The sequence below is a fragment of the Ischnura elegans genome, chromosome 12, assembly GCF_921293095.1.
Source record: "Ischnura elegans chromosome 12, ioIscEleg1.1, whole genome shotgun sequence".
NCBI classification, from domain to species: Eukaryota; Metazoa; Arthropoda; class Insecta; order Odonata; family Coenagrionidae; genus Ischnura; species Ischnura elegans.
Genome location: NC_060257.1, coordinates 29,619,102 through 29,632,283, shown reverse-complemented (window position 1 = coordinate 29,632,283; position 13,182 = coordinate 29,619,102). Strand labels below are relative to the sequence as shown.

General features: G+C 39.0%; 1 protein-coding gene across 3 annotated transcripts in view; it reads right to left on the bottom strand.

Annotated features, from left to right (window-relative positions):
- Window positions 1-13,182, bottom strand: part of LOC124169801 (unconventional myosin-Va) — a 199,078-nt gene that overhangs the window by 77,184 nt on the left and 108,712 nt on the right. Inside the window, exon 1 of one of the 3 annotated variants that reach the window (XM_046548562.1) lies at window positions 10,333-10,702. The exons of 1 other annotated variant lie outside the window; for it this stretch is intronic. In XM_046548562.1, the coding sequence (XP_046404518.1) occupies window positions 10,333-10,449 (117 nt within the window). In that variant the 5' untranslated portion in view covers window positions 10,450-10,702. Of the gene's footprint in view, window positions 1-10,332; window positions 10,703-13,182 lie in introns of those variants that run through there. One more of the 3 variants, XM_046548559.1, reaches the window with a different exon arrangement.

Genomic DNA, 13,182 nt, shown 5'->3' with positions numbered 1-13,182 from the left:
AACACCATTATAACCATTGGACACTTATCCCTATCAAAATCAAACCAACTTTTTACCCTTTTGGAGGTAGCCTTTCACCACTAATTGATGCCATAAAATTCAAATTAACCCCTTAAGTAATATTAATTTCCTGTACTAATTAACGAAAATAGCTCACATTCATCTGATTCACAGCTCGTCAACTCCCTGAAAACGGGTTTTGACCACGGGCATCACTTAAAAGCACAAGGCTATGAACGTGTTTAAGTGGATTTTTCACTTTCTGCCATCTAGGAACGAGGCCTTGAACTGGCTGATGTCTACCACTTCCATCCTATAACTCACACATGTGAATATTACTCTTGAAAGCGTATAACACAGTCTTCCTCTCCCGGACTCACGTATGCGAATATAAGTTCACTTCTCGAATGAAACTGAATAGGGAGAATATCTTCGACAATTTTAACCCGGGTGGACAGAGTACCCCGGAAAGGAAAATAAATACCACTCACGAAAAATGTTGTCTTGGTAACATCCTGATTTTTTAAATACACTTACTTTCCTCTATACACACTCGTAGTAATTATCAGAAAGAAGCAATGTCAATATTTCGATTACATATACATTCCAATGTCAGAGTATTAATACTTTTACGGGTGGAGTCCTTGTGATAATAACTAGAAGTCACGTGTTAATGATCATTCGTCCGCTATATCAATCAAACAGTTTTAACAGAGATACGAGGTGTGTTCAAAAAATATCGCGACTTTTGTGTTTTTTCAAAAATTATTTATTTATTCATGAATATCTATGAGTTCTTGCCACAGGGTAGAACGGTCAATAAGGAATATTACCTGCGAGTTATGCGCAATTTGCGCGAAGCAATCCGCCAGAAACGCCCGGATTTGTGGAAGAAGAAAAATTGGCTTTTGCACCACGATAACGCCCCTGCTCACACATCGTTGCTTGTGCGCGACTTTTTGGCCAAAAACAACACACTAATGATGCCGCAGCCACCGTATTCCCCAGATCTGGCCCCCTGTGATTTTTTCTTGTTCCCTAAACTGAAGAGACCCATGAAAGGACGACGTTACGCTACGATTGACGAGATAAAGACGGCATCGAAGGAGGAGCTGAACAAGATAAAAAAAATGATTTTTTGAAGTGCTTCGAAGATTGGAAAAACCGTTGGCACAAGTGTATAATATCTCATGGGGATTACTTTGAAGGGGACAAAATAGATATTCATGAATAAATAAATAATTTTTGAAAAAACACAACAGTCGCGATATTTTTTGAACACACCTCGTATTGGACAAAAGATCAGAGGAAGAAACACCGTCCAGATTATTTGAAATCCATCCCCACAGTCATGAATATATTGACGCGCAACTTACGCGAGATTATTTGTCCTGAAGAGATCGCCGGCAGAGGAGATGAAATGTTAGCCGTTATTACAACTGAAGCAGGGAAACCAAAAAATAAATCGGTTTTACAGGTATCCACTGCACGCCGTTGTTGTCATTCTTTTTCAGAAAGGAATAAATGCAATACATCATTAAATATTTAAAGAAGAAATAACTCCGGTAAATGGTGCTAAATAGAAAAAATAATCCCCTGTTTTTCAAGAATATTTAATATGCCGCTAAAAGCGAATAAATATATTTCCTTTTGTTATTAAATCACGTACATGCACCCATTTGAGCCCGGTGTCTACTTAATCAACACAACATATACGGAATAAAGACGGAACTAAATAAGCAAACGAACACCTCATGAGTATTTTAGAGTAGAAACCTCAGTGAAGTGCCCTACGGAGTACATATGAGATTAAAAAATTGTTGTAAAGTTAAGTCATTGCGAATAAATGAGTGTGTGGTATCTGGTTAGTAGAATAATATTTTACTATTTTCCCAACACTTTGGTGACTGAAGAATAAATTTCTCATAATAACTTTCCATTCATCATATCAAATAGGGCTAACCAGAACTACTTTTTCACCTAAAAGTTATAGTATGGGTTTGACCATCTTTTGGTCCACGTTAATCCAACAATACGAAAGTAGTTGTAAAGTAGTTCAAATATATTCAGAAGAAAATCTTAAGGTTGATCCCAAACACCGAAATCCTGTCGATACATGTAATAGTCAAGCAGGTAAAAGAGTTGTGACGATCTCAATCAGATGATATCAGAACCAGAGTACGATGCAGTCGAACGTGAAATTTCTGTCATGACGAAGCGTTATCTGATTCGGGATTCACGCGAGCGACTGATTCAAATGCGGTTTAACTGACCGTAACTCCACGCGCGGAGATCGACAGCGGCCAAAGAAGAAAAATCACGGATGGAATAATACTACGAAACGAAAAAAAACACACTTAGCACCTCAGTGCAAGACAGAAACATTATTCCGACGAGATACAGTAGAGATTTTGTCAGTTTCGTTAGTGCAGCGGAATACTCTCAAATCGGCACCGTGGAGTGCATTGCTCAGAGGTGGGTTAATTCCCACAATTTTCACTTAAGGTAAATTATAGTACTAAAGTAAGGCTTTCCCTGATGCACAAATTAAAGAAGAGTTTGGTGAACACCACAGTAAGTTTTAAAGAGAGGACCCAGCTTTCTAGTGCATTTTGAACACGAATGAGTGTATTATGAAAACGAAATTAAGGAAATAAGATTCTGTATTTTTGTAAATTACGAACAGAAATTTAAGGAAAATCGATTTCCGAACGCAAGGAGTACAACTGGCCATCCTACTTAAAAATTAAATAATTTCAATCATATAAGAAACTTATCAGTTAGCCCAAAATATATTTACAGAGAAACGCAGTACAATGATGAAAAGCTCTCTGTCAAAGAAGAAAATATCTAGAGAGTCTTCAATCGTTATGCTTTCAAGCAATTCTCTCGTTAATAAAAACAGAAAACATTAAGAGATTCTGAGAAAATATTCATGCATATCAATGAAGATTAATAATGAAGTGAATGTATTGAACCTATCCACGTGCATGAAGTAGGAAAAACATTTAGAGCGATACAATAATGAATACCATGAATTACTGAGATTGCCAGAGAAAACGGTGATTTCTGAAGTTCTCAAGAACCATTTTGCAAGTTTTACCGATACTTGCAAGACTAAGTAACGGCCTATTAAAGTGTAGTACTGTGTTTTTTTCTTGTAAATTAAAAATTACTGACAATATTCCACAAACATATGTATACCGGTATTCTGTGTATTCATTTTCTCGTCCGGTCGTGTGAATAAAAAGGTTTGTTGAAAATTGCAGGTAAGTTTTTATCTAAAATGCGTTAGAATTAAAGTAGATAAAGCCTGAATAAATTCTAAACATTTATTTAATGAACAAAGATACAAAAACAATTTTGGAATTAAAATTTTCAGCCATCGGCAGTGTGAATAAACATTTCATTAACACTGTGGGAAATTGCGAGTACTTTTTAATATACAATACACAGAATAACATCCGATAAAGCCTGAATCAACTCTCCCCATTTATTAATAAAAATAAAAATTGGAATCGCAGTACTACACATATTTTCAGATAGTCAATATTTAACACCAGACTCTCACTAAAATATTTTTGTACCAATTTCCTTATGTTGAAAAATAGATAAATTATTATTATTAAAAACATACTTTAGTTTTTATTGCTTGAACGTTACCTAACGAACGTCCTCGAGCACTCGAAAGATGATTTGGCATGCCAGACGGGGATAGACACTGGCCATGTAATACGTTAACCAGTTTAAAGAAAGCGAAGATAAAACTTTTACTTTCGTCTGGATTTCACCAGCGACGCGTAACGGTAGTAGCTAAAGGGAGGCGTCCTACACCGAGGTCCGAGACGCTGTGTGGCATTGAATGACCAGTTCTTCACCATCAACATGAATGACCGACCACCTCTCAATGACTCGGGTCATTCAAAAATTCCCGAAATTGTAATTCATAAAAAAATCAGTAGATGGAAGGGATATATTAGTAATGAAGGATTTGGCGCTTTCCCGGCGAATATTGCTGATAAAGTCTTCTCGCGAAATCAGCCGGGACCAGATGGCTATGGCTGCCGTTTTTCCTCTCAGCTTTCCTATCCGTTTGATGATGGGATACCATGATTTGCTTGGATTATAACTCGCGTCCCTAAACATTGTGTTCTTCTAGGCGCAAAAAACGGACCAATCACAGATGACTTGACCGCCTCAACGAATGTCTATAAACCCGGCACCAACAAGGCCCACCATTCGCGCCGATGACGATGGCAGAGAAGGCCATCGTAACGTTGGCAGCAATAGCAATGTCCATCTTGACCGTGCTAATTTCCCGAGAAGACTTCATCAGTTAAATAATTAGGTATGAAAGAAAATCTTCTTCATTAGTTATCCTCTCAGTCACTCAGTGATTCAACCCGAAGGGTTGTTTGGATAGTAGAGGGTAGAGGTTGACCCAGACTAAGCCAAAGGCGAGTGAGTATCACCCATTCATGTTAGAAGGGTGGGAGTTCCTCTCCCTGGGCAACCTTGCTTTCCGTAGACTTCATTTGGGGGTGTCCCAAGCCTTCGCCCGAGATTCGAACTCAGGACCCTTAGGTAAGAAGACATGCGCTGTTGACTAATGAAGGTTAGCTTCAGTAGTGTTTTGACAATATCGAAAACATTTCAAAATCAAGCTTTGTCAAAAAAATGGCTTATGTGCAATGAGGAAGTGTAGTTTTTACTAAGTAAGAAAGGTAATAAAAATGTTCTCGATTTAAGACATTTTATTTAAATGTAATTGCTGAGTATTTCTGAATGCAACTTAGTTATCATGTGTGAGTTAGTTTTGTATGAATGTATAATAACTGAATTCTTAAAAGTGAATGCACAAACGATAAGGAAATAAAAATAATCACTGAATTGAACTAAAGAAAAATTTTATCGCACATGGATAGCACCAGTTCTGTTGGATTACAGTAGGACAGTAGCTCCAAAACAGGTTCATATGGTGTACCAATATATTCTACTGCTTTTATAAACGGTATCCTGTAATTGTGTATGAATGTAATATAGTTATATTATTATTACTAAAATATGACGCGTGGATACCACGGAATTCAACGTAGATAAGCTTATGGGTTTCAGCTTTGAATATTATAAGCATCTAAATATGTAGACTCAATAAATACCTGCTTTCCATGAAATTTATCGAGCAATGCGACATGGGTACCCAGCGCCTTTCTCGGCAGGTTATCGCCAAAATGTGTGTACCTTGGACGCTTCCTCTTCGATCAGAGGCAAAGGGAAAATCTTCTCACTTTAACAGTGGACGTTATTTTCGGAACTATCACAAAAAGGCTTCCACCTGCCTTTTTTCAAAGGTATCCATCCCCTTTAATGCGAAAATTACCGAAACTAGCGGGGAAAAGAAGACTTTCAGCGTCCTAATTCTACACGAGCGGGAAAACATGGAAATAGATTGGAGCCTCTAAGTTCGCGGGCACCTAAATTCAGTCCACACGATTCTGCACAGAAGAGCCTATACGGAACGCGTAGACACAAAGCGAACATTTAAGAAAAATAGGCAAAATTTACCCTTAAGATTATTAAAACTGAAAATAAAATTGCTAAACCTAATAACCCTCCCGCTGACTTCTGGATAAGATTTTAGGCGTATATGGTCTTCTACGATTACTTCAAGTGACTTGATTCAGAGGAAAGACTCAGTGGTATAGCCAGGGGGGGTTTAGGGGTTCGAAACCTCCCCGAAGTATAAAAACACAATTATTTTCCTTCATAAAAGAAAGCAAAATATTAAAAAATCATGAATTTACAAAATATTTCTTTAACAAATGGTGTTTTTTCGATTATGAAAAGTGCTAATATTAGTTTAAAACCTATTACTTAGTACTCTGTTTTCCAAACATTAACCCCCCTGGTTTTGGAACCCCCGCGAACGAAATTGCTGACTACGCCACTGGAAAGACAACGATTTTACGAGGATTCACAAAGGTATCCATCCAGTTTTTTGAAAGGCAATTTTAAGCCAAAGTTTGTAGAAGCAGAACACCATCTCAAAATGATAACCTCCAATGAAACGGTGCTGTCACGGTAATCCGTATACTCTTGGCATCACAACCATAAACAAGGGAAAAAGAGAAAAGGAGCAATGACATACCATAATGCTCCCATGAACAAAGAGTTCATTCTGATTGATTTAACGGTAGCTAACTCAAATTTAAAATCAAATCAGCGACTCTCGCAACGATTGTTAAAATATATAATGGATAGCAACCATTAGCTGCAACTTCATACTTCATATTACACATCCCTACATCAAATTTATGCCAGCAATCATTCAAATACATAAAATTATAATTACCTCCGTTTCGGTTGCCATACCAAACTGTCGGTGATAAGTTAGACTGCCACTAAGCACAACTAGCAAGAATTAAATGTGTCAACATAAAAGTCTCGTCTAAGCAAGCAAAATTGCTTGGCAATCCATCTCACAAGCACGTTAATAATGAGGGATTATAGCTGACGCAACCTACCACAACGCAAAAGGGGTGAAATTCTTCATCTATTGACTCATTGATGGCGTTTCATAATAGTAAAGTAATGCTAAGGTCCAAGACAATCAGCATAGCAGTGGCAAATTCCTGCCGAGATTTTCAAGACATGATATTTAACTTACTCCATCACAGATCGTTTCGGAGAGGTGCAGTTGTAAGTGGTAGGATTCTAGATAACAGCTATTCAGTTTTCGTGATAGTAAAATAAAAGTTGTACCGTATTAATGAAATTAAAACTGACAAAAGGCAAACACAATGCGCATTGAATACATTGATATAACTAAAAACCTGCAGTGTTTACAGTTACACCACTTCCGCTGTTGAATAAAACAATACTAAAAAGTTAGCAGCGTCAGGAATATTTATTTATAAGTGTAATCACGCAAAATATCCATCTGTAATGAATCTGGAAACGTTTTAAAACGAAAAATATCTATTTATGAAGTAAAAAGTATTTCTGTGCTATTAATTTGATCCTTTTTAAGAAAAAGGCCAAATTGTTCATATACGATACATGACTTCTTCTAACGTGAAAGGGACGAAAATGTTACCCGCTGTAGCCACCCCCTATCTTAGTTGTAATAAAAGTAAGCTAACATAAAACTAAAATACTTTTCTAGTTACGTTACGTTTTCTAATTAGTTTACGTTTTCTAGTTTCTATAAGAAAAGTTGACTAAACAGAAAAACTTTCGTCACATGCACGTGCGTAAAGGCAGAATCTCCCTGAGTGTCCTTATCGGTTTCACTTTCCTTCCGCTATGAAGCAGTACTTCCCAGCGCTCACTACATACTCTAGTGGATCTAAAATTATGGTGCACGGTATTGACCGGTCGTGCGGTATTACCCCGTTCTCCCCTAGGCAAATACTTTTGACACCTTCACCAGGTCACCGGCTTTTGCCATCAACCTCATCTCCAGACAACACGCGCAACGAGGGCAGAAGTTAACCGATAAAATTACTCCAGCCACCACAACAAAGATCCGATCCCCAAGGCGACGCCACAGGAGAAGAAAAAAAAAGAGGAAAAAAAACACGATCCGTCGAGGTTATGTACAGCGGCGGCAGCTGATTAAAATCACCTGTTCCGTTTCATGTAAGCAATGCAGACAAGGAATATTGTAAGCTATTGCGTTAAAAGCACCGGAAACACCAACCAGCTTAGGTGCAGTCAACGTAAAATTACAATTTTCAAACAACGGAGCACCGAAGTTATAGGATAACAGAAAAATTACCCTCAATAACTACAGTATGCCAGGGTAAAAACAACTATGAATTGATCGCATGGCCTTCTTCATTTAAGAAGACAATAAACATGAGAATAATTTCTTCTTGGATTAATTTACGTATTCACGAAGCGTGAGGTACACATCTAGAAGCGGAAACTGATCCCAAATACTAGAAGTGATCACAAAATATCCAAAGGATATTTACAAGTTAAAATGCTAAATATGCGTAGCATTATGAAAATTATTTCGGACAATGCAATAAGGTACTGTTAAGGCTTATTATAATTCGTGAAGCAACGCCAGTTATTTTCCCTGCAACGCAACAGAGGTCGTTTTTTGTTGATAATTCGTTAGACTTTTCACCAAAATAAAATATGAATCATGAAAAACAACCGAATTCCCTTGGATACCCTGTAGGATGCAGAACGAGAAAAGATCAATTGGGGTAAATATTATCATCATACGAAAAAAATCCCAGGCGAGACGTTCAGCGACAGCAGATATAAAACTTAGAAGAAATTACTAAAGATCCACCACGAACGACACCAGTTGAGGATAAAGCATTATTAAAAACTGAAGAACATACACACGTAGAACGGCGGCAACTGATTAAAAGAGAAAGTAAAATTCTCAAGCTTGATTGAGGAAAGGAAAAATGTTTATGTAAAGCGTTACTTACAACACTCTCTCATATTTTCCCTATTCTATTTGCCAATATTCTCAAAAACTTCATCAGCTGATATGATCTTTAAAAATACCAATCCTATCTTTATACGACAATAGTAGCGACAATGCATCATAATCAGAAAAAAACATTCAAATACATACAGTAAAGGAATAATTTCGCAGCAAAAAAATCACTCCACTCGAATGGGATAATTTCACTGCTAAAAAACTTGGTGGAATATCGGGAGATCCGAGTTCAAATTCCGTTCAAGGAAAATTATTTCTGGCTAAAGCTAAATGTTCCCCCACGAGTTCATCTTTCTGCGCGTGGACACTTACTACGCAGGAAGTCACTGTTTAATGCATTACTTTTCAATACTCCGATAACCACAACCAAGATACGAATTCCAAGAATCCATCGGCGAAGAATAAGAGGAAAAAAGAACAGAAGAAGAGACACAATAACCGCCTGATACACCTCAAACGACTAAGTCGAAACCCAATTCCTTGAAATATTCATGAAATCATTTCAAGCAAGAGCTAATTTCCAAGGCAAAGAGCTGACAGTACGTACTCCTTGCAATAATCACGAATAATTTTCAATTTTCTACTAGCTGACAGCATTGACAGCGCAGCGGAGTAATTTGGCTTACTCCCTCCAAGCGATGCGACATCACATGATCAGAAAATGTAACAATTAATATCGCGGCTCCAACGTGACACCAAGGAGACCATTCTAGATCATAACGAAACCTCGCTTACCTCCCTAGCAACTTAATTAAGGTTGAACGTAAAATCAAGTAGAATTTCTCAAAAAAAGAAAGAGCTCCAAAAAAATCGGTAGAGTTTCACTACGAGGATAGAGAGGGCAATAGTATAATTTGCTGCTATGCCATACCAAACGATATATATATCCATAAGATGGTTAGAAAAATACTTCAGTCACAACAACAAAGACCACCTAACGTAAATATCTAAGAATTATTACAATACAACAACAAATAGAACATAACTATTAATTTCAATTACTTCTATGCCACTTTAAGGTTTCTTGGTTAGTTGCACTTATACCACTTCTAGAAGTAGAAGACATCTAACCAAGAAACCTTATAATGGAATACCACACAGTTAAGAATGAATTAGTGAATTTTATGCCAATGGTTCCAAACATTTAAGGCTCTTATTAAGTGCCCTAAGTTCGAGTAAAGTTATCGTAGTCTGTGGAACAGAGATTTTGGAGTTGAAGTCAATGAAATTACTCCAGGTTTCCTCGTAAACCATCGAGCTTATGAGACTAGCTTACTCAGAAACTCAACCCAAAGTTGGTTTTGATATGCGAGGCAAGAGCTCAGTCCGGGCGAGGCAACGGTGGTATTAACTCCAAACATCGAAGGTATGGGAGCCAGTTCATTTCCCTCGGCCGCCTCGCATATTGAGGATGTTTGTTCGAGGGTATCTGAAGGCTTTACATGAGATTCGAACGTGGAACCCTGCAAACAGTAGCGCTCTACCCACTGGGTCACCAAGTTAATTTTTCTTGATGTGGTATAGTCGTTCACGTCGGATAAAGTAGAAATAACTTTCGTACAAGTAGAAACAAAGGAGCAAACACACGAAGAGACTGATACACTTCTGGCGGCTGTATACGTGAGGGCAGAGCTCACCAAAGACTAAGCCACGGACGTAAGGATTTCACACATTCAAGGTAAGGGGGACAGTTGATTTTCCTTGGACCATTTCTAAGATATTTGTCGGAAGGTATCCGACAGCTTCACCCTTGATGCGAACCTAGGAAACTTCCGTCACAGGCGCTCAAATTGGACACCTCGCTCCTTATTTATGGCGTAAGTGTAGGATAGAAGTAAAACAGAAGAACAAAAAGAGACACAAACCGCCTGATACACGTCTAGCGGCGGCAGCTGACCCAAATCCCCGGTTAATATCAGACCGCCGGGCGTGGCACGAGCCCTCGGAGTCTGTGGTAGTCCGCGGGACCGGGAGGCGGCCATGCCAGAGGTACCTTTTAGGAGGTACCATGAGGCGAGGGTGCGACCTCCGGATCAGACCCGGCGATCCCCCGGGGAGCGGCCGGTATTGGGGACTGAGACACTCGGGGTTCAACACTGCACTACAACAACAACACGTCCTTCCGGAGACCGGGGTCGGAGGTGGGTTCCTGGCGGAACCTCCCGGGGGGCTTCGAGGGGCTGTCGGAGTGTGGCTTCGGCGACGGTGGTGACCGGGCACTGGCATGCTGCGCTTCGGAAGGCCCCGCTCCCCGGACTGAAGGAGGCCTTGAAGAGGGAGGACTGGCCGCCAACCAGCAATCCCCTTCGCCCCGCCCCCACCTCTGATAGTGGAGGGGTGGGGGATGGGATTAAGAAAGCGTGAGGGGATGACCGTGCGGTGACCAGAAAGACCAAATGCCTCCCAGGTTGGAGTAGGAAGGGGAAGAAGAAGGTTAATGGGAGCAGGTTCGTCAAAAAGGAGACCCACGAATGAAAGGAACTCCTTTAGGCGTCACTCTGAGGAAAATTTTCATACGGGAGCAAATAATGTTTTGTATATTCCACAGATTTTATTCAACACCTGCCAATTTAAGATCTAAGCATTTTCATGCACCATTTCAGCGGCTGAGTGTCATGATCAGTTGAATTAATAAATACTTCGTTTATTACACAGATTTTTTCCAACAAGGACCGCGCGGACGATCAGTTTTGATATCTTCCGACCTCGTCAACTTTCTTTAAATTATTTAAAAGTTTCTACCAGTGTCATATTCAGAAGTTTCGTTCGGAAAGCGGAGGGTGATTCCAAAACCAAGGGGATACGGGGGAAATTAAATAAGGTAATAATTTTAACACTTTTCATAATTGAAAAACTTTATTTTTCAGAAAAATCTTTTGTAAATTCATGGTTTTTCAATATTTTGTTTTCTTTTACGACGAATCAAAGCAGATAATTGTGATTTTATATTTCGGGGATTTTTATATTTTATTGATTACCGGAAAGATAGAAAACGATGCCTAACATCGACATCGAAAGTCATCTCAGCATTCACGAAGGGATAATCGACAGCTGGGAGTCACGATCACGGTTCAGAAAACTGCGGTCAGTGTAAAATAAAATCTGTGGAATATACGAACTACAATTTTATCCAATTTTGAACACGAAATTCGGAAATAAATTAATAAGTGGACTCCAACTTCGATAAGGTGCTCCGTAAAATAGATGGTCATCGATTTTAAATGCTAGTCGACGATAACTGTCACTTTCCGGTTGTTGCTGATTGTTGCAGGTTGTTGATGGCAGTAGTGTCCATAGTTTTAATTGTCGTCAATTGTCACCGGTGGTTAACTGCCGCCGATCTTCAATGGTCGTCGTTTTCTGTTCATTGCCATTAATCGTTAATTGTCGCCAATATTCAATGGTCGCATAATTTAGAGGGCCTCATGTAACTGATAGTTGATGGTCAATAATGGTTACCAGTAACAATAACAGTAGATTGTCGATAGTAGTCGATTGTCGTCGACTTCCAATATTCGCTGATTAATATCGATTATTGGTTTCATATTGTCGTCAATTGTCAGATTTTTGATCGTCGATCTTCATTGATCAGTATCACTTGCCAAGGGCTTTTAATAATCATCAGCCGTCTACAAAATCAATGATATTTGGTAACATATAATTCCTTTCACAATAGAAATAGGTTATTTTAAAATAACCTCGTTATTCTATTTAATTTTTAATTGAAACAATCAGCTTAGATATATTTCAACCTAGTCAACTTTCTTTCGATAGTTTAAAACTTGCGACCTAAATGCCAATTGTTAAAAATATAGAAGACGATGCCTAACATCGACATCGAAAGTCAACATAACATTCACTAGTAGAATAAACGTCGATAATGCATGATGAATCGAACAAGATAATTCTCACTTCCTGCGTGTGTTGATGATTGATTGATTGACTAATTGAATGATGAGGGCTATTCTATGGAAATAAAAACGCAGACTTAATCATTTACGGCACACCAGACACAAGTGATAGGCACAAATTGTCCACTTTGCCCTAAAAATCACGTCCCACCTCAGTCACGTAATGAAAATTAAGCTGTTTTACATAACCCTACAGCTTTCCAACGCCGCACGCGAACAATTAACGAATGCACGATCAGAAGGAAATAAAATCAACTTCGGCCTAAGGAGCTACACTTAGGGAATCAAATCATATCCAAACCTAAGTACTTAAATACGAAGGGAGGTTGGAGATGGACCTTTTATTTGAGTAGAGGATTACTTTGGAGCGGGTTCACGAAATACCGCAATTCCCTGAAATTTCGGAGAGGGGGTGACGAAGGGTCCGAGCTCCTTGACACCATACATGGAAGGAATCAACGTAAAAAAAAATTGTCTAATTCGACGGATTTGAAAAAGGGATTTAACGTAGAAGTTCCACTGCTCGTTAATATACATTTGGTGAGCGTCTTTTCTCCGGATAAACCGGCCTCGTGAGGCATGGGAGGTTAGGGATCTGTTTGGTGGGTTTTGTGAGGTGCTCAGCTAACTAAGTCGCCTGGAAGGTGAGCCGTTGAGAGGATAGGAACGGAGCTCACTGAAGTGTTAGAGCGTTACATAACACCAGGAGGGGAAGAACACGTCCTTGCTAGGTTCCGCGCAGAGATTCCATTCAACATGAGATTCATAGAACTCCTATCTCGCACACTTAGATTTTCTTTCCGC